Source organism: Orcinus orca, chromosome 7 (assembly GCF_937001465.1).
Source record: "Orcinus orca chromosome 7, mOrcOrc1.1, whole genome shotgun sequence".
Lineage (NCBI taxonomy): Eukaryota > Metazoa > Chordata > Mammalia > Artiodactyla > Delphinidae > Orcinus > Orcinus orca.
Genome location: NC_064565.1, coordinates 20,598,626 through 20,624,487, shown reverse-complemented (window position 1 = coordinate 20,624,487; position 25,862 = coordinate 20,598,626). Strand labels below are relative to the sequence as shown.

The 25,862-nt window shown below is 33.4% G+C and overlaps 1 protein-coding gene across 3 annotated transcripts in view; it reads left to right on the top strand.

Moving 5' to 3' along the window:
- DPP10 (dipeptidyl peptidase like 10) overlaps positions 1–25,862 on the top strand; it is a 1,290,245-nt gene that overhangs the window by 789,824 nt on the left and 474,559 nt on the right. For all 3 annotated transcript variants that reach the window (XM_012535464.2, XM_004276493.4, XM_049712621.1), the window contains exon 3: positions 25,284–25,379. In XM_012535464.2, coding sequence (XP_012390918.2) covers positions 25,284–25,379 — 96 coding nt within the window. The remainder of the gene's footprint in view (positions 1–25,283; positions 25,380–25,862) is intronic.

Genomic DNA, 25,862 nt, shown 5'->3' with positions numbered 1-25,862 from the left:
GCTGCATACCATAGGTTTGTTTCTAGGTATTTTTTGGTTTCCTCTTTGATTTCTTCAGAGATCTCTTGGTTATTTAGTAGTGTATTTTTTAGCCTCCATGTGTTTGTAATTATAATTTTTTTTTCCTGTAATTGATATCTAGTCTCATAGCATTGTGGTTGGAAAAGACATTTGATATGATTTCAGTTTTGTTAAATTAACCAAGTCTTGATTTGTGAGCAAAATATGGTCTATCCTGGGGAATGTTCTTTGAGCTCTCGAGAAGAAAGTGTATTCTGTAGTTTTTGGTTGGAATGTCCTATAAATATCAATTAAGTCCATCTTGTTTAATGTGTCACTTAAAGCTTATGTTTGCTTATTTATTTTCATTTTGGATGATGTGTCCATTGGTGAAAGTGGGGTGTTAAAGTCCCCTACTATGATTGTATTACTGTCGATTTCCCCTTTTATGGCTGTTAGCATTTGCCTTATGTATTGAGGTACTCCTATGTTGGGTGCATAAATATTTACAATTGTTATATCTTCTTCTTGGATTGATCCCTTAATCAATCATTATGTATTGTCCTTCTTTGTCTCTTGTAATAGTCTTTATTTTAAAGTCTATTTTGTCTGATATGAGAATTGCTACTCCAGCTTTCTTTTGATTTCCATTTGCATGGAATATCTTTTTTCATCCCGTCAGTTTCAGTCTGTATGTGTCCCTAGGTCTGAAATGGGTCTCTTGTATACAGCATATATATGGGTCCTGTTTTTGTGTTCATTCAGCCAGTCTGTGTCTTTTGGTTGGAGCATTTAATCCATTTACATTTAAGGTAATTATCAATATGTATCAATATGTATGTTCCTATTACCATTTCCTTAATTGTTTTGGCATTTTTTTGTTTGTCTTTTCTTTCTCTTATGTTTCCTGCGTATAGAAGTTCCTTTAGCATTTGTTGTAATGCTGATTTCGTGGTGCTGAATTCTCTTAACTTTTGCTTATCTCTGAAGGTTTTAATTTTTCCATCAAATCTGAATGAGAAACTTGCTGGGTAGAGTAATCTTGGTTGTAGGTTTTTCCCTTTCATCACTTTAAATATGTCCTGTCACTCCCTTCTGGCTTGCAGAGTTTCTGCTGAAAAATGAGCTGTTAACCTTGTGGGGATTCCCTTGTATGTTATTTGTTGCTTTTCCCTTGCTGCTTTTAATATTTTTTATTTGTAGGTAAATTTTGATAGTTTGATTAATATGTGGTTCGGCGTGTTTCTCTTTGGGTTTTTCTTGTATTAAACTCTCTGGGCTTTCTGGACTTAATTGACTATTTCCTTTCCCATGTTAGGGAAGTTTTCGACTATAATCTCTCCAAATATTTTTTTGGACCCTTTCTTTTTCTCTTCCTCTTCTGGGACCCCTATAATTCAAATGTTGGTGCATTTAATGTTGTCCCAGAGGTCTCTGAGACTGTCCTCAATTCTTTTCATTCTTTTTTCTTTATTCTGCACCCTGGCAGTTATTTCTACCATTTTATCTTCCAGGTCACTTATCCGTTCTTCTGCCTCTGTTATTCTGCTATTGATTCCTTCTAGAGTATTTTTAATTTCAGTAATTGTGTTTTTCATCACTGTTTGTTTGCTCTTTAGTTCTTCTAGATACCTGTTAACTGTTTCTTGTATTTATTTTCTCCATTTTGTTTCTGTGATTTTGGATCATCTTTACTATCATTACTCTGAATTCTTTTTCAGGTAGGTTGCCTATTTCTTCTTCATTTATTTGGTCTTGTAGGTTTTTACCTTGCTGCTTATTCTATAACATATCTTTTGTTGTTTAATTTTTTTATTTTTGATGGGTGGTGCTTTATTCCTGTCTTAGTGGTTGTTTGTCCCGAGACGTCCAGCACTGGAGTTTGCAGGCAGTTCGATAGAGCTGGGTCTTGGTGCTGAGATGAGGACCTCCAGGAGGGCTCACTGAGATTAATCTTCCCTGGTGTCTGAGGTTCTCTGTTATTCCACCAGTTTGGACTCAGAGCTCCCATCACAGGAGCTTGGGCCCGACCTCTGGCCTGGGAACCAACATGTCGTGAGCTTCATGTTACGGTTAAAAAAAAAAAAAAAAGAAAGAAAACAAAAAAGGAGCAGTATAATATCAAAGAATAAAAACCAAAATTAAATTAGAAAAATACAAAATATATTAGAAAAAATAAAACTATAATTGAAACAACCGGTCCCTGGGGGTACCTGCTGTCCCCTTAGGTGTCCGTTGTCCCCCACCTGGTTGCCTGGTACGTGCCCTAGTTTTGAGAAGACGCAAATTTCGCGTCCTCCTAATAATGCCATCTTGACTCCCCCCGACATTTTTTAAAGGAATGTTTTGACCCTTTGAAATGAGGCTTTAAAAATATTAATTAATTAATATTAAAAATATCAATCTGTCCCTATTCATAAAAAAGATAATTTTCTAGAAAACAGTTGATAAAATTAAGTGCTTTATTGGACAGGTGACAGCTGATTTTTTATTATATGCAAAAACTCGAAATGAATTTATTCTGGTTACTATTATATTCTGAGAAAATAATAGCTCCTGGTTATAGTTAGTTAAAATGTCATGTTATATTATGTTGCAAGCAATGTCTTGGCAGCTCTAATTTAAAACGTGTCATTTAAGCATCTGACCTGTGTTTTAAAATGTCAAAGCAGCGATTAAAATATCCCATTATGCTTTTATGAGGGGGAAATAATGTTTTACATATTTTGAAATTTGCATTACTCACTTATAAACATCAACATCCACGAAGATGCAAATCGTATATTTTATTTTGTTGAATTAAAAAGAGATATATGTTGTATTGATAGGCATAAGCTAAATTGTCTCTGATTGTTTTTCCAAGAACAGCACAGATGAACACATTTTAATATGGTATTACCCAGGCATAATCAGGCTGCCAAAGAGAAAACAATGACAGATTCTAACAGTTTCCCCCCAGATAAAATGGACTGTGGTTGCTTTTCTAATAGATTTATCTCTTATGTTAAATGAAAAATAATTTTCAAAGTCAGAGTAGTTATATTTTTTGTCTTTGCTTTATAGTTGCTTTTCTATTTTTAAGTCAGATTTGATTTCCTTATTTATTTTCATCTTTTTGTATTGTCCAATCAGATAAATAAGGGATTTAGTTTACCTTATAATGTGTTCATTTTTATAAGAGTCAGAAGAGAATCTGTTTTAATAAGTAACATTTATTTATTATCTGCTTGTTACATTCCAGGTATTACACTGAGTGCTTTAAATGTACTACTTTATTTACCATCTCACCACTAACATGAAATAGATACTATTAATTTATTCATATTCTACATTATTTGGCTGAGTGTTACAAGTTACAGTAAATTGCCTGTCACACAGTTAGAATATGGGGAAGCTGGGTCCCTATCCCAGGCCATTTTGGCTCTAGCACCCGTTTTAACCTTTGAAATAAATGTTAAGTTAAGCTCTATACTGTACCTATGTGAAGTATGGACAAGAAACATTTGAGAAAAAAAAAAAAGAGAGAGAGAGAGAGAGCAAAATGAACTGTGCTTTTATTCTGAGCCTTGATTTTTTTTTTAAATGAGTGAATTAATTCTGCATATTTCCAAAAGGGAATGCAAAGCAAAGAAGGAATTAAGCTGGGGTGGCCAATGGGTAGTTAGGGAAGAAGTGACAGAAGTAGGTGACTGGAAAAAGTATACATGTAAATTCTTTCAGCTATCATATTGTTTTCTAAAACTTCAAACACTCATAAGATGTAAGTGAACCTGTTCTTTTGTAAACCACAGTGTATCAAAACTATTTACATGTCACTGTACAATTTTAAATATGTTGTCATATTTTTTATTTGCCTTCTTTTAAAAGAAATACTTGCTTTAGGAATATGAGAGCCTGGGGAAAATTGGGGGATCAAAATAGCCTGGTCTTTGAGAAGGAAAGTTTCCTTAAGCGAGGGTGTTGTATCCAATTGCCCCTCCTCCTGGAAAAAAAATTAGCATACATTAGCCCCCTGTGTTTGTGATAGGGGATATTTTAATATGCAATTATTTGCCAGGGACTTTTTAACATCCAGTTCCTTGGCTTTGAAGTGTAACTGAAGCCACCTCATTCCAGAATTCATTTATTAGGTATGAGAAGATACAATATCTGTAAAAAGGAATTACCCTTAAGTTAAACAGTATTTTAAACTAAATAATATCCCACTCTATGCCTTTGCTCTACAAAATGAAAATTTATCTTGGAACAATTTCAGTGTTTGTTCATTGTTTTGGGTTATTTTTCCACACTCTTTTCTCTTGGTCTAAGATTGTTCAATTGAATGTAAGTTCCAACTGAGAAAACTCTCTAGAAAAACTGGAATCAGTGAAGCTAGACTTGGGAAATATCCTTACTTAAATGGAAAATTGTGCCTTAAATCTGTGCATAATGATTTGACTTTTGCATGGGGTGTAGAACACCTCTGATCCTATACTCACAGCCTACCCTGTTTTTTTCTGGAGAAACACCAGCAATTATGCAATATGAGGGAAACAAGGCCAATATAATATATATAACCCATATATAACAATATAACCCATATAAAAAACTTACTTTTTTATATGGGTTATACCATATGGGTAATGCCATGTACCATAAAATTTTCCACTTTGAAGTGAACAGTTCAATGGCATTTAGTATGTTCACAATGTGTGTAACCACCAACTCTATATAGTTCCAAAACATGTTATCACTCCAAAAGGAAACCCTGTGCCCATTAAGAAGTTACTCCCCATTTTCCACTTGCCCCAGCTCCTGGCAGCCAGCAGTCTAGCTCTGTCTCTACCAGTTTACCTATTCTGAATATTTCATACAAATGGGATCAAACAATATGTGACCTTTTTAGTTTGACTTCTTTCACTTAACATAATGTTTTAGAAGTTCATCCACGTTTTCACATATCAGCATTTCACTCCCTTTTATGGCTGAATAGTAGTCCATTGTATGTATGTATCACAATTTATTTATCCATTCATTGATTCATCCATCCATCCATCCATCCAATCACTGATGGAAATTTGGAATGTTTTCACCTTTGGGCTGTTGGGAATAGAGCTGCTATGTACATGTGTACATGCATTGTTTTTTTTTTGAGTTCTTGTTTTCAATTTTTTGATGAGTATGTCCAGGAATAGAATTATGGGGCTGTGTGCTAATTCATGTTTAACTTTTTGAGAAACTACCAGACTATTTTCCACAGCAACTACACCATCTTACATTTCCAACAGCAATATATACATTTTCGAGTTTCTCCACACCCTCATCAACACTTGTTATTTTACATTTATTTTATGATTGTCATCCAAGAGGTTTGAAGTGACATCTCATTTGGTTTTAATATGCATTTCCCGAATGATGAGTGTTGTTGAGCATCTTCTCATATGCTTATTGGCCGTTTGTGTATCTTCGTTTAAGAATGATCTATTCAAGTTTTTTGCACATGTTTTAATTGGGTTGTTTGATTTATTGTTGTTGAGTTGTAGTTCTGTATTCTGGATATTAATCTCTTGCTAGATATATGATTTGCAAATATTTTCTTCTATTCTGTAGGTTGTCTTCACTTTTTTGACACTGTCCTTTGATGCACAAAACTTCTTAATTTTTATGAAGTCCAGCTTATCTTTTTTGGTATTGTATCTAAGAATCTATTGCTAAATCCAGAGGCATGAAGATTTACCTGTCTGTTTTTTAAAAAGGTTTATGGTTTTAGCTCATAGCATTAGGGCAGTGAATGATTTTGAGTTAATTTTTGTGTACGGTGTAAGGTGGGGAGTCCAACTTCATTTTTTGCATACATTTCACCTAGAAACATTTGTTGAAGAGACTGTTCTTTACCCATTGAATGTTTTTTTTTCCTCCCTTGTTGATTATCATTTATCATAGATAATATTGGCTTATTTGAGGACTTGCAATTGTAATCCACAGTCTGTGTCTAACCTTATGCCAGTATCACGCCACTATTTTGATTACTGTAGCTTTGTAGTAAATTTTGAAATTAGAAAATGTGAGTGCTCCAACTTTGTTTTCTTTTTTAGTTTTTAATTTTTTCCTATTCAGGGCCTTTTACAATTCCATATAAATTTGAGGATTGTCTTTTCCATTTCTGCAAAAAATAAAAAGGTAGTTGGGATTTTGATATTGATTGTATTGAATCTGTGGATCACTTTGGGTAATATTGCCATCTTAGAAATATTCTTTCAATCATTAAACACTAGTTGTCTTTCCATTTATTTATATCTTTAATTTCTTTCAGCAATGTTTTATAGTTCTAAATTCTTTACCTCCTTGGTTAAATTTATTCCTAAGTATTTCATTCTTTTGAATGTGATTGTAGCTAGAATTAATTCCTTAATATCTTTTTTTGATTGCTTATTGCTGGCATATAGAAATACAACTAATTTTTGAGTGTCGATAAACACTTAAAACCCTTTATTCTAAATTTACTTATTAGCTGTAGAAGATTGTTGTAGATTCTTTGGGTTTTCTACATATAGAAGACAATGGCACGTGTAAATAGAGATAGTTTTACATCTTCATTTCCAAGTTGGCTGTCTTTTATTTATTTTTCTTCCCTGGCTAGAATTCTGGTTAGAATTTCTAGTATAATTTTGTATAGCAATGGTGAAAGTGGACATCATTGTCTTGTTCTTGATCACAGAACAACATCTTTCAGTCTTTCATCACTGACTACCACCTTAGCTGTGGGTTTTTCATAAAGACCTTATTTCATGTTGAGGAAGTTTCTTTTCATTCCTAGTTTTTAAAATGTTTCTAAAAGAAAGAGTGATGGATTTTGTCAAATGCTTTTTATCATGAATTGAGATGATCATGTGTTTTTCCTCTTTTCTATGAATGTGGTGTATTACATTGGTTACCTCTTTTTTTTTTTTTTTTGGTCAGGTTACCCTTAAATTCCTGGAATAATCCTCTTTGTTAATAGTTCATAATCCTCTTGATATGCTGGAGAATTTGGTTGGCCAATTAAAAGAAGTCATTCTGCCATTTGCTACTAGTATTTCATTGAGGGTTTTTGCATATATATTCATAAGGAATCTTAACATTTTTTTCATGTGTTCTCTTTGGATTTGGATCAGAATAGTCTAACCTTATAAAATGAGTTATTAAGTATTCCTTCCTCTTATAGCTTTTGGAAAAGTTTGAGAAAAATTGGAGCTAATTCTTCTTTAAATATTTGGTAGAATTTACAAGTGAAGTCATCTGTTCCTGCATTTTTCATTTTTGGGAGGTTTTTGTTTATGGATTCAATCTTCTTACTAGTAATTGGTCTGTTCAGATTTTTTATTTCTTCTTGAGTCAGTTTGGTAGTTTACATGTTTCTAGAAATGTGTCCATTTTATCTAAGTTATCTAATTTGTTAGCATACAGTTGTTCAAAGTATTCTCTCATGATTCTTTTAATTTCTATAAAATTTTAGCAATGCTCCCAGTTTCATAACTGACTTATTATCTGCATCTTCTTTCTTTTTTATCTTAGTCAACTTAAGTAAAATTTGGTCAATTGTTTTGATGTTTTCAAAGAAAAAACTTTTGATTTTATTGATTCTTTCTACTGGTTTTCTATTCTCTAATTTCATTTATCATCACTCTAATATCTATTACTTCTACTAGATTTCAGTTAATTTCCTCTTCTTTTTTCTACTTATTTACATGTAAAGTTAGGTTATTGATTTGAGATCTTTCTTTTTTAGTGGAGGTATTTATCTCTTTTAGTAATGCCTTCACTGAATCCTATCAGTTTTGGTATGTTGTATTTTCATTTTCATTTGTCCCAAAGTATTTCCTAATTTCCTTTGTGATTTCTTCTCTGAAATACTGCTTGTTAAAAGTGTCTTGTTTAACATCCTCATACAGGTGAATTTTCCAGTTTTCTTTCTGTTATTGATTTTTACTTTCATTCCATCTCATTCAGAGAGCATATTTTGAATAATTTCAATATTTTTAAATTTATTGAAACTTGTTTGGTGGCCTAACATATGGTCTATCCTGGAGACTGTTCCATGTAGTTGAAAAGAATGTATCCTGCTGTTGTTGGATGTAGTGATATATGGATAAATAGATAGATATAGAGAGATATTGATATTGATGCATTGATTAGTTGATCAATATTGATATATCGATTTTGGAAAGTCAGTATCCTGTGTGATGTGTAGTCTCTGAAGTCTCTGTTCCTTTAGTTTATGTACAGGTCACATTTTTACAAAGATTTCCTTGAATGTTAGGATTCAAGAGGTGGGGAGGGGCAGGGAGGATAAAAAAAGAAAAAAAAGTAGAATGTTTTTAAAAAGAGGGGACCAAAAAACCCTCTCATTCTTTTCAAATTAGTACTGTGCTGGGACACTTATTCAGATCATCTGCAATTCTGTCTTAGCCTTCACTTCCTGCTTGTACTGAGCCTAAAGTTTAGCCAGAGGTGAAAACTTAGGGTCTTTTCAGATCTTTTTTGAGCATGCATACTGCTCTGGGCATGCATGTGGCTTTCCAAATGTTCCAATATATGTAGGCATTTTGAATGCCTAATTTCGCAAAGAAACTCTTTTCCAGCTTTGCCTCCCAGCTTTGGGTTCCCTATATTATGTCTTAACTCTGTCTTTTTTCCCATGTAGCTGTGGCTCATTCATTTGCTTTATGATGTTTTTGAGGAATACCCATTGCTTTTCTGCCCTGATTGTTCTGGATCAGGTGTAACAAAAATAAGTGCCTTGTGTCAGTTGAGACAGTTTAGATCAGGCAAACACAACTCTTTGAGAATAAGATCTACTTTGCTCCCTCTAGAACCAGGACCATACTACAAATGCAGGCTGCTGACTCAAAGATTGCCACCAAGACAGTGAGGGGATGGAGGTAATGGCAAATAAAAATTCCACAAGCCTTCCTGTTATTTTTAAATTGCCTTTTTCTTGATTCAGTGTTTGCTTGTCTTTTGTAAACATTTGACTGGTTTCCAGAGTTCTGACAGTTTATTCTGACAATTTTTCTTGTGTTTTTTTTTTTTTTTTTTGATGTTACTGTGGGAAAACAGTCTCTTGGAGCAATCTACTCCTTTGTGTTCATTGATATCACTCTAATAACAGACTTTACTGATCCAATTTATATGCAACTGGCTTCTGTGATTTGTGATCAACCTGAGTTGTTATATTTAAAACCATCAAGCCTAGGTTTTATATCTTTACCATTTACACTGTTTCCTCCATTTATTGTATGATGCATAATAGTTTACACTATCAGTACAAACCGAGTTTTCACTAAATATTGACCAGTGACAAATTTATCTACTTATTCACCCTTGTATTAAAAATTAGAGAATGTCAGAGAAATATTTCATGAAGTTCTTGATGATGAACATAACAATAACATAATGTAGTATGATCATTAAATCTGATGTTATTACCAAATCAAGAAGAGAGTCCACATCTGTAGAGACCTAGAATAATACTTACTATAACCTTAGCAGTTTGAAATGAGGGTAAAATAAACTTAATAAAATACACAATAAAGTATACACAGGAGAGCTTAGTGTGGGGAACTCTAACAAATCATTGAGGACACAAAAGTGCTTTTGGGCATTTGAATTATACCTATAAATATTTTCTGGATGAGAAATTAAAAATTAATTTCTCAGGCTTTTTATAAAATATCTGTTAATTCATTTAAAATGGCAAAATAAAACTATTACATGTAAATATACATAATATATAATGAAAAATAGTTACCTTTTCAAAAATTGGTGAGAAGAATGTCATTATTTTATGTTTTTGCAAATATTTAATGTCTGCTCAATAGAAGACTGCAGGATTCTCATAGGTACTCCTGTGTCAGTTCTTTTGGAGTCAGTTGCTTTGGTTGAAGCATATGAAGGAATTCTGGCCTCATAAATATATGTAGTTAGAAATGGAGGGAGTTTTTTAATAGCTTTTTCACATAATTGTAGATGCTCTTCCTTGATACTTCTTGAGAACTTGATAAATGGTAGATCCTCAATGGTTAGCTGCATTGTGAAACCTGAAACCATATCCGTAAAATATCAGTACTCTGCTTTTAAAATCTATTGGTCCATCTAGCACTTTAAAAGGATCTTTTACCTATGCACGATTCTGTAACATTATGCATTGGTCATTTGGAAAATATTAGTTCAGTGAGTTATACAGATCTTCCAAATGTTGGTAGAGTTTATTACACAATATTAAGAAAAAACAGTTAATATCACTGATGGTATAACTAGAAAAATCTCACTAGAAGAGTATTGGGAAGTAGTCAAACTCAAGATAGAGAACACAAGTTTTGAAAACTTCAATTTTTTTTTGAAAGCTTGAATTTTATAGTTTGTAACAAACAATTGTGTTTTTAAAATTTTTTATGTATTATTTTTTAACAGTTATGATTTTTAAGTGAGAGGCTCATTTAATTTATTTTGAAGAAAACATTTGCCAGATCCTTAAATCTAAATAATCATAGTTTGTTATTCATTTTTTCCACTAAAAATGGTGTTCCAGGAAAAAAGCTGTTAGTTCAGTTCATAACTTAAGCAATTGCCCACATGCATTTCTTTGGAACAAGTACCATGTCTATATGCAGGGGAAGTGCTTTTTGGGCAGCAGAGGGGAGGAGGTATAAGTCCCTTTTCACCACACAAATATTAAAAAGATATCAAGGGTGGAGACTGAATACAATGGACAATTTTTAGAACTGTGTTGAGGAAATTCTTAACTGGAATAGGATTTTTCAAGCATTTTTTGAGCATTTATAAGACTAAAGAACAGAATGACTATCATATAGTTTTATGCCACAGTATTGACTCTCAGTGAGGTGCCTGTAGTTGCATCCACTTTTGGTTTTGCTTCCAGGAGTGGGAATTTCAACCCAGTGTAAAAGGAAGATGTGCCTTAGTATTACTATGAATATAATTTTGACTTTTAGGACTGCTTCCACAGTTGCCCACAGATTATGCTCTGCAGTGCTCTCCTGTTGAGTAGTAGAGATATGGAACAAAAATTTGCTCGTGGTAATGTGATTGAAATAAAAAGTATGCCTGAGGGAGGAGCTCAAACTTGTTTATATAAGAGCTCATAGGCCCAAAGTAGAGCTATAACACATTAGGGTATAAAGAAGACATCATTCTAGCATGTGTGTGTGTGTGTGTGTGTGTGTGTGTGTGTGTGTGTGTGTGTGTGTGTGTGTGTGTAAGGTGTGTGTTATGTGTATATGTGTATCAGTCTGTAATTTGCCTTTTCTTCTCACAATGTGAAAGGCCTTTGTGCAAGTACATTTCTCACATTTAGGTTTTCTACTCAAATTCAGGAGATTTAATTTGGAAAAAGTCTCAGAAAGAAGATTGAATGTGATTAGCACTTTGAATAATTGACTTATTTGACTAATTAAACCTATGAGTAAATCCTAAAGCTCTTGATTTACTTATTCAAGAGATGACAAGTTTGAAGTAAAATTTGGTAAGTCCTTCAGAACCTGAAAGTACATTCCTTATTTTGATGAGCACTTAAGAGTCTCTGCTGAAAATAAGGAGAACTCGTACAGAATATAACAGAAATTAGGGCATCTTACAGATGCAAGCTACTTTATGGGCCTTTGTGTGTGTTTGGGGAGGGGTACATCCAATAAAATTCTATATGAAGAAACCAAACATGTCAACAGCAGCGCTGTTCTGGTTGAAGAGTTTTAACCACATAATTCCCATCTACCCCTCTCCTTTCTCTGTTCTAAAACAGCTTTAGAGTCTCTAGAACACAGCCAGCCACAGTGTAATTTAGTCCAACCCTTTCTCTTTACAAATGAGGAAACTTACTCCTGAATAGATGGAGAGAACTAGCCAAGGGCCTATGCACTAGTTAAGGGTTTAACTAGGATTAAAATATGAACTCCTAGCTCTGATTACTGTTATTTCAGCATTAGTGCTTGTCCCAGTTTGAGTATAGGCAGTGGGAGTATAAGTTCATAACTGTCTGTGGGGAAACTTTGAGAAGATGAATGGATCGTAGAAGGCAGACTTCTTGTAATCTGTATTTCAGTATTTTGTATTCAGTGTACATTCCCTAGAAATTCTCCCCATGTATGGTGAAAAAAAAGGACAGAGTTGGGAGAGGGAAGAAAGTGACAGTTAAATAAATATATAATACCTTATTTGCCAGCCGTCCTCTTCATTCCATTCAGTACAGACCCAGCTGTAGTTACAATTTAGTAACTTTCCACATAGCTGAATTTTTAAATGACTTTTTATAATTAAAATGTGGCTTTCTGTATGAACGCTACATGCTGAAAATATACTTGAGAAGGAAAGAACATTCATTGGAAGATAATCTGATTTAGGAAGTAAATTTAATTTGAAGAGTATATATAATTTAGACTTTATAAGATACAGGGTTAATCTGAGTCAAAAGTGGTTCTAGGTGATAGAATTGACGAAGATAAGGAATTGACTGGCCTTTTATTCAAGAAACTTAGCTGTTGCCACAACAAGATATTGGAGTAGGAAAAGGCAAAAGAAAGAGATAGAGGAAGGAAACCTCCTGGCATACCAAGAGGAACAAAGGTAATTTTCTGGGACTATAAAACAGATGGTACACAGTGCACTAATTCCCTTTGTGCTTTTGCTTGAGTGGATGAATTGGTGTTCAGAATACTAAGCGACAAGCTGCTTCATTGACAAGACTGATTTATAATTTATTTGTGTGATCCATATATTTGACCTTACAAATTCAAAATAGCCAAATACTCTTCTTTCAAAAAGAGACTTCTGAGTGAATTTTACATTTCACTAACTTTTTCTACTAAAATATGCAACTCAATACTGTACTTCTGGTAGGGTACATCCAAGAACATAATGGAAATATTTGGGCTGAAGGGAACTATGAAAGAAACAAAAACTCCAAAGAAAGGGAAAACATTTTGTTTTGTGACTTTGAAATTTTAAAATTCAAATTTGCTTTATATTGACCTATACATTTTAACATTTTAATAATAATAATGACAGTGGCTAACATTAAATAAGCTGAGTACTTTGCCTAATGATTTCCATATATTTCTTCATTTATAAATAGAAAAGAAAAGAGATATAACTTGTACCAGGGCATACCTTATAATTTTCTTCTGTTTCAGTGATATGTATTTTTATTCCTCAATTTTACATTCCAAACTATGTGTAGCTCCTTAACTGGAAATAGTAACCCTTTGTTCATTTTCTAGGTGATAAATCAGGAAACATTAAAAAGAACTTGGTATATTATATCTGATCTCAAATGACATAAATTTTGACAATATTCAGTCTGCTGTATTGTATTTCAGCATCCTAGTGAAAGAAAAGAATGGGAAAATGATGGAAAAAAGAAAGGAATTAGTGCTTTAGCTGTTAAGTAGTAAAAACAAAACTTTAAAGTCTGACTAGGAAATGTACAATCAGCAAATATTTTGAAAAGATCTGGAATTTGGCTGTGACTGCTATGGTTTGCATTCTATATTTTCATATATACAGTTATATAAGGCAGGGTGGCGGGGGTGTTACCCTTTCTATGAACTTTGAAAAATCAATAATGTTTTAAAATGGAAATGCGGGCTTCCCTGGTGGTGCAGTGGTTGAGAGAATGCCTGCCAATGCAAGGGACATGGGTTCGTGCCCCGGTCCGGGAAGATCCCACATGCCACGGAGCGGCTGGGCCCATGAGCCATGGCTGCTGAGCCTGCGCGTCCGGAGCCTGTGCTCTGCAACGGGAGAGGCCACAACAGTGAGAGGCCCGCGTACCGCAAAAAAATAAAAAATAAAAAAAAATAAATAAAATGGAAATGCACTAGAAGAGTAGCCTGTAGTGACACTAAACATGGGAAGTGAGAATAACCTTTAAGAATAGAGATTTAAATGTAGCTTTGGGAAATAAAGATGGTGGTACATTGGACGTCCAGAGAAAAGAGAGAATCAAATGAGCAGAAAGAGGAAATAGCCTTGTTCTTCTTGTGGGAATTCTGAATAACTACCTGATTAGATTTTTCTTTTCATTACTGTTTTAACAGGAAATTATTTCAAATAAGATTTAAATTAAAAGAAATATTTCTGAACCTCTGATGTCAAGAGTAAACCAGATAAAAAGTAACACAGTTTCAGTAAAGAGAAACCAAGTACTGAAAGTCACAGATTAGTTTTCCTTCAGTTCATTACTGAAGAATTTTCTTTTCTCTTCTAAGATTATGTGGCCAACTTATTTCAAAAGGCCATTTAAAAGGAAGATTGGATTTTTGGAAGAAGGCACAGAAATACCAATAGAAGTCTATGATCTTGAATGATAGACTAGAACAGAGAAAAGAACATGGAGAGAATTATTTAATGTCAATTCTATTTCTACACTCCTGTTGCCAAAGTTGAATGTTTTAGCTAAGATTCTATATCTTGTACAATTAAAAAAATAATTACTCTGTTTCCAGTTCTTTAAATACTTGGGATCATTGTTATACTGTGCATCTCATTGGATCCATGTGCTATTATTCATGATTATAACCATAATCATAGGATACTATTTGGTTAACAAATATTTAGCCTTTCAATAGAAACTGTCGACAAGCCTCTTAGATAGCCTCATCCACCAAAGGGCAGACGGCAGAAGCAAGAAGAACTACAGTCCTGCAGCCTATGGAACAAATACCACATTCACAGAAAGATAGACAAGATGAAAAGGCAGAAGGTTATGTACCAGATGAAGGAACAATATAAAACCCCAGAAAAACAACTAAATGAAGTGGAGATAGGAAACATTCCAGAAAAAGAATTCAGCATAATGATAGTGAAAAAGATCCAGGACCTTGGAAAAAGAATGGAGGCAAAGATCGAGAAGATGCAAGATATGTTTAACAAAGCCCTAGAAGAATTAAGAAACAAACACCTAGAAGAATTAAAGAACAAACAAATAGAGATGAACAATACAATAATGGAAATGAAAAATACACTAGAAGGAATCAATAGCAGAATAACTGAGGCAGAAGAACGGATGAGTGACCTGGAAGATAGGATGGTGGAATTCACTGCCGCAGAATAGAATAAAGAAAAAAGAATGAAAAGAAGTGAAGACAGCCTAAGAGACCTCTGGGACAACATTAAATGCACCAACATTCGCATTACAGGGGTCCCAGAAGGAGAAGAGAGAGAGAAAGGACCTCAGAAAATATTTGAAGAGATTATAGTTGAAAACTTCCCTAACATGGGAAAGGAAATAGCCACCCAAGTCCAGGAAGTGCAGAGAGTTCCAGGCAGGATAAACCCAAGGAGAAACACACCGAGACACATAGTAATCAAACTGACAAAAATTAAAGACAAAGAAAAATTATTGAGCGCAACAGAAAAATGACAAATAACATACAAGGGAACTCCCATGAGTTTAACAGCTGATTTCTCAGCAGAAACTCTACAAGCCAGAAGGGAGTGGCATGATATATTTAAAGTGATGAAAGGGAAGAACCTACAACCAAGATTACTCTACCTGGCAAGGATCTCATTCAGATTCGTTGGAGAAATCAAAAGCTTTACAGACAAGCAAAAGCTAAGAGAATTCAGCACCACCAAACCAGCTCTACAACAAATGCTAAAGGAACTTCTCTAAGTGGGAAACACAAGAGAAGAAAAGGACCTACAAAAACAAACCCATAACAATTAAGAAAATGGTAATAGGAACATACATATCGATAATTACCTTAAACGCGAATGGATTAAATGCTCCCACCAAAAGACACAGGCTCACTGAATGGATACAAAAACAAGACCCATATATATGCTGTCTACAAGAGATCCACTTCAGACCTAGGGACACATACAGACTGAAAGTGAGGGGATGGAAAAAGATATTCCATGCAAATGAAAATCAAAAGAAAGCTGGAGTAGCAATACTCATATCAGATAAGATAGACTTTAAAATAAGGAATGTTACAAGACACAAGGAAGGACACTACATGATGATCAAGGGATCAATCCAAGAAGAAGATATAACAATTATAAATATATATGCACCCAACGTAGGAGCACCTCAATACATAAGGCAGCTGCTAACAGCTATAAGAGAGGAAATCAACAGTAACACAATAATAGTGGGGGACTTTAACACCTCACTTACACCAATGGACAGACCATCCCAAGAGAAAATTAATAAGGAAACACAAGCTTTAAATGACACAATAGACCAGATAGATTTAATTGATATTTCTGGGACATTCCATCCCAAAACAGCAGATTACACTTTCTTTTCAAGTGCACACAGAACATTCTCCAGGATAGATCACATCTTGGGTCACAAATCATGCCTCAGTAAATTTAAGAAAATTGAAATCATATCAAGCATCTCTTCTGACCACAACACTATGAGATTAGAAGTCAATTACAGGGAAAAAAAAAAACTTAACAAACACATGGAGGCTAAATAACACATTACTAAATAACCAAGAGATTCACTGAGGAAATCAGAAAGTACCTAGAGACAAATCACAATGAAAACACAACGATCCAAAACCTATGGGATGCAGCAAAACTAGTTCTAAGAGGGAAATTTATAGCAATACAAGTCTACCTCAAGAAATAATGAAAATCTCAAATAAACAATCTAACCTTCCACCTAAAAAACTAGAGAAAGAAGAACAAACAAAACCCAAAGTTAGTAGAAGGAAAGGAATCATAAAGATCAGAGCAGAAATAAATGAAATAGAAACAAAGAAAACAATAGCAAAGATCAATAAAACTAAAAGCTGGTTCTTTGAGAAGGTAAACAAAATTGATAACCCGTTAGCCAGACTCATCAAGAAAAAGAGGGAGAGGACTCAAATCAATAAAATTAGAAATGAAAAAGGAGAAGTTACAACAGACACCACAGAAATACAAAGCATCCTAAGAGACTACTGCAAGCAACTCTATGCCAATAAAATGGACAACCTGGAGGAAATGGACAAATTCTTAGAAAGGTGTAACCTTCCAAGACTGAACCAGGAAGAAATAAAAAATATGAACAGACCAATCACAAGTAATGAAATTGAAACTGTGATTAAAAATCTTCCCACACACAAAAGTCCAGGACCAGATGTCTTCACAGGTGAATTCTATCAAACATTTAGAGAAGAGCTAACACCCATCCTTCTCAAACTCTTCCAAAAAATTGTAGTGGAAGGAACACTCCCAAACTCATTCTATGAGGCCATCATCACCCTGATACCAAAACCAGACAAACATACTACAAAAAAAGAAAATTACAGACCAATATCACTGATGAATATAGATGCAAAAATCCTCAATAAAATACTAGCAAACAGAATCCAACAACACATTAAAAGGATCATACACCATGATCAACTGGGATTTATCCCATGGATGCAAGGATTCTTGAATATATGCAAATGAATCAATGTGATACACCATATTAACAAATTGAAGAATGAAAACCATATGATCATCTCAGTAGATACAGAAAAAGCTTTTGACAAAATTCAACACCCATTTATGATAAAAACTCTCCAGAAAGTGGACATAGAGGGAACCTACCTCAACATAATAAAGGCCATATATGACAAACCCACAGCAAACATCATTAAAAAAAAAAGAAATAGCAACTATCAACATATATTAGGTTTTCAGACTTTCACACATGTATCCACACTTATATATATGCACACACATCAAAAGGTATCTCATATTTAGTTACAAAATAACTAGAGATGATGTGTTACCCAGTACCTTACTTGTGAAGGATAAAGTCTATGAGACACAGTCCAGTGTTTGAGACTCAGTGCTTCCACTTCTGGGGGCACATGTTGATCCCTGATCAGGGAGCTAAGATCCCCCAGGCCGTGAAGTGCGGCCAAAAAAAATTAAGTAATATTTTGTTGATACTGGGAATAGGTGTTGATTTCAGAATTTCTTCCTCTGAAGATTTGTAAGAAAGGAGCTTTACATGAGGAATCATCTCTTAAAATTATTTACAATCTAATACCAATTTCCTTCTTAAGCTACCTTCTCAGTGTTCGATGTGAGTGATTGGGATGAAGAAATGGTGCCCAGGATTCTCTGTTTGCTAAGTGTGGCTGTAGAGTCAAAATGGAGAGAAAATTATTAAAATGTATGAAATATAAGATTTCTTCAGATGGTTCTAACATAAATTAAGTTTCTGAGAAATCAGGTTGCAGCTGGGTTATAAATGTTTGCTGATGAGGTGTGATAGGTGATGCTACTAATGTTAATACTAAATAGAGTGCAACAATGAGCAGAGGGTAAATTTGGAGTTTCAGGCTGACATTTTATAGACAATTTCTTGAAGAAAACAAACAAAAAGCTCCACTTTTTCATGAATGCTGTGACACTGCTCTATGTGAGAAAATAGAAAGACTGTGGCAATGGTACCTTCATGAGCAGGTTGGAGCAGAATGGGATGGTAATAAAGTCTGGAGAGGGTACAGGAGGAGTTGAATTTCAATTAGGAGGATTATTGTGGCTAAAAGGAAATAAGAATATTCTTAAAATATCATTTATAAAATTGTACATTTAAAAAAAAACTAATTAACACAATATTATAGAGAACGAGAAAAGAAAACTTATTTTGAGAGACAGTAGAGCTTAATAGGTCAGAGAGATGTAGGTTCCAATTTCAGTCCTGCCTCTTACTAACCATGTGAACTTTGTCAAAATCTTTAGGTTTGCTGAGCCTAAGTTTCCCCTCCAAATGGATATCCCAATAGGGCTTGGGGAGGGGCATTTGGAAAAGAGATGATTGATTACAAAGGATGAACACCCCAAAAGACTATGATGAGATGTGGAGATAAAAGGAGCTAGGGGATAATAAAACCAGCCTCCAAGGCTATTAAAACAGAAGCTTAATTATTCATCATATGTAGAGGAAGAAGTCTCTTTTCTAGGACTGAAAAATTCAAGAGACCTCAGGGGTAGTGCCTGGCAGCTAAGAAAAATTTAAAGAAATGGACAAAGAAATAAGGAAAAAAAAACAACCAGAAAGAGGAATGAAGTAATGAAGTATATACAGTTCATTCAGTAATGAATGAAGACAAATAAATTAAACCTTAAGTTTTATCTGATTATTGTTTAAATTTAAAATTTAATCACAATAGTTTGAATTACTTTGATGAGTTGATTTTATAATAAATTCTAAGGGCAATTGGAGTTAAAAAAATCCTGACTATTAAAATTATTGAATTATTTCAGATTATAGAAAATAAATGGAGTTCAGAATATTTACTAAAATTATTAAAATGTTAACTGATCAGTATAATACAAAATGAAAAAAAATAATGGACCATTAGTTTAATTCATTAAAAAAATCTGAACATTTAAATAAACATTTAACATATTAATCTAGCAGTAGAAAAGTAATAATAATTTGCCATGACCAGTTGGATTTTGTTATAGAAATAGAGGGTGGTTGGAAATAGGAAATTTCATTTATAAAACTTTTATATCAACACATTAAAGGAGAAAATTATGTTTATATAAAAGGCTGGAAGTGTATCATGACATAGTTATAATTTCAGATAAAAATTCGAAGTGACAGGAATAAAAACAAATTACTTAAGCATGCTACAGATTCCTTTCCAAAAATCAAGAAAAAACATCTTATTAAATAATGAAATATTAAAGATGCTGACATAATAAAAGAAGACAGCAGGATTGTTATTTCATCATTATTATTCAACATTGTTTTGACACTCGAGCTAATGAAATAATTCACTAAAATGAAATAAATGCTTTTTAATGGTGCTGGAGCAATTGGTCATCCAATATGCAAAAAAACAAAAATAAAATATGAACCTCTAATTAATCCTGACATGATAGACAAAAAGTAACTCAAGATGATTCCGGGACTTATATGTAAAATATAAAACTATTATCCTTTTAGGAAAAAAGATAGGAGAAAATCTTCAGGATTAGTTGAAGCATTCTTAGTCTTGACAATAAAAGTGTGATTTATAAAAGGAAAAAATGATAAAGTGGATCTCATCAAAATTAAAAAACTTTTCCTCTGCAGAAGTCCTTTTTAAAAGGATGAAAAGACAAGGTAGAGGGCTGGAGGAAATCCGAAGTTGACATATCAACAAATGATTTACATCTAGAATAAAAACCTCTAAACTCAACAGTCACAGAAACAAAACAATCCAATTAGAAAATGGGCAAATGACATGAACAGACATTTCACTTAAGAGGATATAAACATCGCAAATAAGCACATTAACAGATGTTCATTAGCTATTAGGGTAATGTAAATTAAAACCACAACGGCATATCATTACACATATATCAGAATGGCTTATTTTTTTAAAAAAAACACCAAATTCTTGCAAGAACACAGAAAAACTAGGTCATTTCTACATTGCTGGTGAGAATGTAAAATGGTACAACTACTCTAGAAAAGCATCCGATTTTTTCTTACAAAACTAAATGTGCACCGTGTGACCTAGCAATTGCATATTTTGGCATTTATCCCAAAGAAAGGAACATTTATGTTCACATAAAAACCTATAATTAATGTTCATAGCAGCTTTATTCATAATAACCCCAAGCTACAAATGATAACCCAGATTTCCTTCAACAGATGGATAGTTTAACAAACTGATACATTCATGCCCTGGAATAGTACCAAGCAACAAAAAGGAACAGAGAATTGATACACTCAACAACTAAGATGGATCTCTGCCAATCTCAAAATATTACATAATGCATGATTCCATTTACATAGCACTCTTGAAATTACAAAATCATAAAGATGGGAAATAGATCAGTGGTTGCCAAAGGTTGCAGAGGGAGGTTATGGCAATAAAAGGGCAACACAGGAGATTCTGGTGATGGAACTGTTCTCTGCCTTACTGGTACTCATCATATTTGATATAATTGCATAGAACTAAAGACAGCCACATATACTCACATGTACACAACTGAATACATGCAGAACTGGTGAAGTCTGAATAAAGTTGGTGGAGGGTATCAATGTCAATGTCTTTTTCAGATATTGTCTATGCAAGATATATGTTATTGATGGAAACTGGAGGAAGTGTATAAAGGATTTGTCTTTCTGTATTATTTCTTACAACTGCGTGTGAATCTGCAATACCTGAAAATTTTATATATATATTATGTGTGTGTGTATATACACATATAAATGTATATATATACATATAAATGCATATATATACATGCACAGATATACATATAAATATATATACATATAAATTTAAACTTTAGGAAAAAGAGAAAATGTATTTTCATATGATAGAATTGAATATGTAGAAAAATAAAAGATTTAATTTCCATTGGCATTTTAAAGAAAATGTGATATGGTGAATAATATAATTATTAACTCTGTGTGTGTGTATTAATTCATTTAGAATAACAATGGGAAATATTCTGTTCACAATAACAAACCATATATACTTACTAGTAAATATAATAGGAAATGTGAAGGATCTATATGAAAAATAGAAGATGAAACACAATTAATGTACCTAAAGTTTAAAGTTTTCCAATTCACTGTGTATGTATAATGCTATTTTAATAAGATTCCCATTCTGGTGGATTTTAATATGATTTTTAAGCTCATATGAAAGAACAGATGTTTGAGAATTGCCAAAATAATATTTCAAAAAAGTATATGAAAAAAAGATTGTATGGTATGCTGCATTTGCCTTACAAGGTGTTTTTTTGTTTGTTTGTTTTACATATGCCCAAAAAATACAGTAAACAAAATATGTGGAATTTACCTAGGAGCAAAAATATAGTAAATTTTTCAATTCAGTTGATAAGGATCATTTATTTAATAGATTGTGCTATCATAATCTACTTTCCACTGAAAGTTAGACTCCTACCTCCTACCTTTACCTATATAAATTTCATTGGATCAACTAAATAAATGCATATCAAAGAGAGATGGTAAAGTGTAATCATCTAAGAATTAAAGGGATTGTATTGGACAAATTAGGGTGCCTTTATATAATCTCAGGAAACTTTAAATTGTGAAACTTGTCTATACCAAAATCTGGTCTTATTGAGATATCTCATAGACTAAATATATTTCTGAAATCCTGATAAAGTTAGCTCATCTGATTAAAATCCCAAACTACTATGACAGAAAATTAATTCTAGCATCAAAGCTTTTTTGCTGTGTCAAACAAAAAGCAGTCATTCTTTTTTCTAAAATGCTCTCATTCCTTCACTTGTCCATGCCATTCCCTTTCTCTGTCTTTTGAAACCTGTAAGGCCCAGGTCATTTAACTTTTAAAAATAAAAATGAATAGATTTTATTTTCAAGAGAAATTTTATGTTCACAGAAAAATTGAACAGAAGGTACAGGGATTTTCCATTTACCCTTACCTTCACATGGGTAAAACCTCCCCCATTGTCAACATCCCACATGTGATATGTTTACTACAACTGATGAACCTATATGGACACATCATTATCACCCAAAGTTCAGATTTTACTTTAGGGTTCACTCTTGCTGTTGTACATCCTATGGATTTGGACAAAAGTTTAATGACACGTATCTACCATTCTAACTACTAGTACCTTTAGAGTCTCCATTGTTTACATTTTCCAGCATGTTACATAGTTGGAATCATACAGTATGGAGTCTTTTCAAATTGGCTTCTTTCACTTAATAATTTAAGGTTCCTCCATGTCTTTTCATGGTTGATAGCTCGTTTCTTTTTATCACTTCATAGTATCACAATATCTGGACCACAGTTTATCCATTCACCTACTGAAGGACAGACATCTTGGTTGCTTCCAAATTTTGGCATTTATATATAAAGCTACTATAAACATCCATGTGCAGATTTTTGTGTGGCTGTAAGTTTTCAGCTCATTTGGGTAAATACCAGGGAGCACAATTGTTAGATTACATGTTTAGTTTTGTAAGAAACCGCTAACCTGTCTTCCAAGTATCTGTACCATTTTTCATTCCCACCAGCAATGCATGATATTTGGTCATTATATTTTTCATTATATTTTTCACTGAAGGCTTTTCTGATTGTTTTTGCAAGATATTTTCCTTCCTTTGTCTGAGCTCATACAGTACTCTGTATCCTCATTCTGACATCCATCGTATTCTTTCTTGCTTTGTGTGAACCCCTCGGGGCAGGACATAGATATGTCTCCTGCACCTTACAATACTTCACTTAACACCTTGAAAATTAAGAGCCCTAGTATTTGTTGAATGAATAAGGTAAATTTAAATTTTGTTGTGTCAGACTGTCAAATGGAGCATTTTGTTTTGCAAATCTATATATAATCACGTCTTATACTAGGCTTGGGTCAAACAATTCTCACTAGTTCCATCTGTTATATTTTTTTCAGTTGTTTCTGAACAGTTATTTTGTGGGTTAACTACATGGCTGATTCATGTTGAAAGAAACTGCATTTGAAGTTATTGATTCTTTGCCCCAGCTTTTCAGCTGGAAGAAACAAAGCTCTTGCTACAATAAGTACTGAACTTTTAAAAAACAATATCTAATGAGGTTAGCATATATTGTTGACATTTTATTTTCAACCAGAGTTAAGGTCACAGCTGAAAGGTCACAAAGATGATTTTATACAGTAAATAAACAATCATATTATTTTGCAAAGAAAATGAAATATCACAAACTTGTCTGTAGCCTCTTTTGTCTAAAAGTATGTTTGCTATGCTTAATTTTGGTATCTAAACTGTGTTGTCCTTCCATTTCTTACATTTTGGGATTTAAAAAGGAAGTACACCTAGTTTATGTGTCAGGGACTAATATAAACATGTGCTTTTCATTCATATTCTGGCATTATATTGAGTTTTTACATTTAACTCCTAAGTCCACTTAGTATTTGTTGGGTTTATTTGTGGAATTTTGGTATTTATTCTGTTTATTTGGTGAACTTCCTTTCAAGTTGGGAAGTTTTATTGATCATATTTGTCTGGGACCTTTACCTCTTCATCTTTGGTGTTTACAACAAAACTGTAAATTTATCATTAGAGAGAATATGTTGAAGTGATTTTGGAAAGTATTGGGCTGGATTATGGTTAAACAGTGAAAATGTGTGCTTTGGGGCACAATGCACAATAGAAATTATTAACTGCTTTCATATTATATATCACTACATAACAAGGGATTGATCTCTTAAATTTGTGGTAGCTCAAGACAATTTTAATATTGAAAATAATTTAATGGGTTGAAAAGTATCATGGAACAGACAAACTTCTAATGCCAAAAACCATTAAAATTTCCACTTTATATTGTCATCTAGTTAACATATTTTTAAAGCAAAGTAGTCCAGATAGTGTAATTCATTAGTTTTTTTTAAGACATTTTAAAACTTTTATTTTATGTTGGAGTATAGCCAATTAACAATGTTGATGATAGTTTCAGGTGCACACTAGAGGGACTCAGCCATACCTATACATGTATCCATTCTCCCCCAAACTCTGCTCCCATCCAGGCTGCCACATAAAATTGAGCAGAGTTCCCTGTGCTATACAGTGGGTCCTTCTTGGTTATCCATTTAAAATACAGCATTGTGTACATGTCAATCCCAAACTCCCTAATTATCCTTTCCCCCCATTCTTCCCTCCTGGTAACCAGAAGTTCATTCTCTAAGTCTGTTTTGTAAATAAATTCATTTGTATCATTTCTTTTTAGATTCCACATATAAGGGGTATCATACGACATTTCTCTTTCTCTGTCTGACTTCACTCAGTATGACAATCTCTAGGTCCTTCCATGTTGCTGCACATGGCATTATTTCATTCTTTTTAATGGCTGAGTAATATTCCATTGTATATATGTACCACATCTCCTTTATCTGTTCTTCTGTCGATGGACATTTAGGTTGCTATTGTAAACAGTGCTGCAGTGAACATTGGGCTGCATGTATTCTTTCAGACTATGTTTTTCTCCGGATATATGCCCAAGAGTGGGATTGCAGAGTCATATGGTAGCTCTATTTTTAGTTTTTTAAGGAACCTCCTTACTGTTCTCCATAGTGGCTGTACCAATTTACATTCCCACCAACAGTGTAGGAGGGTTCCCTTGTCTCCACACAATCTCCAGCATTTATTGTTTGTGGATTTTTTGATGATAGCCATTTTGACTGGTGTGAGGTGATATCTCACTGTAGTCTTGATTTGTATTTCTCTAATAATTAGCGATGTTGAACATCTTTTCATATGCCTCTTGACCATCTGTATGTCTTCTTTGGAGAATGTGTCTAACCTAAGATTTACTTTATTTTAGATGAACTCACAAATTCATCAGAAACCAGATTGTCTTTAGAAGACCTCTTCAGGAAAGAATTTGTGCTTCATGATCCAGAAGCTCGATGGATCAATGGTATGTGTATACATTCTTATATGTTATATTTATTTTAAGTTCTGTATAATTAAAATTAAATAGTGGTTTTGTTGACCACTGGTTAACCACCAGTGGTTATTTTAATTGACATTATGCTTCAATGATTACAGATACCATTTAATCAGAAATTTATACCTTGGCTCATGTGAGAGAAAACTAATTCCTAAGGTAGTTCATCAATAAAATTATCCCCCAGACATTAGATTGACTGCTCTGTATCTGCTCTTCCCTCATGAATCATTAGTTATGTGACTGCAAACACGTATTACATCTCTAGCATTTCTCTGGGTAATTCTCCTTGGTGTAGAAGTATAGATTTTGGGAGCGTACATATAAGTGATTCAGATTTGGCAATCAGATTAATTCTCTTCTTTCTCTTTGTGGCTTTTCTTTCTAAGTTTAAATGCCACAAACTAGGGAGACTCTCCAATCTGAGAGTCTACAAAGTTGACTCTACAAAGT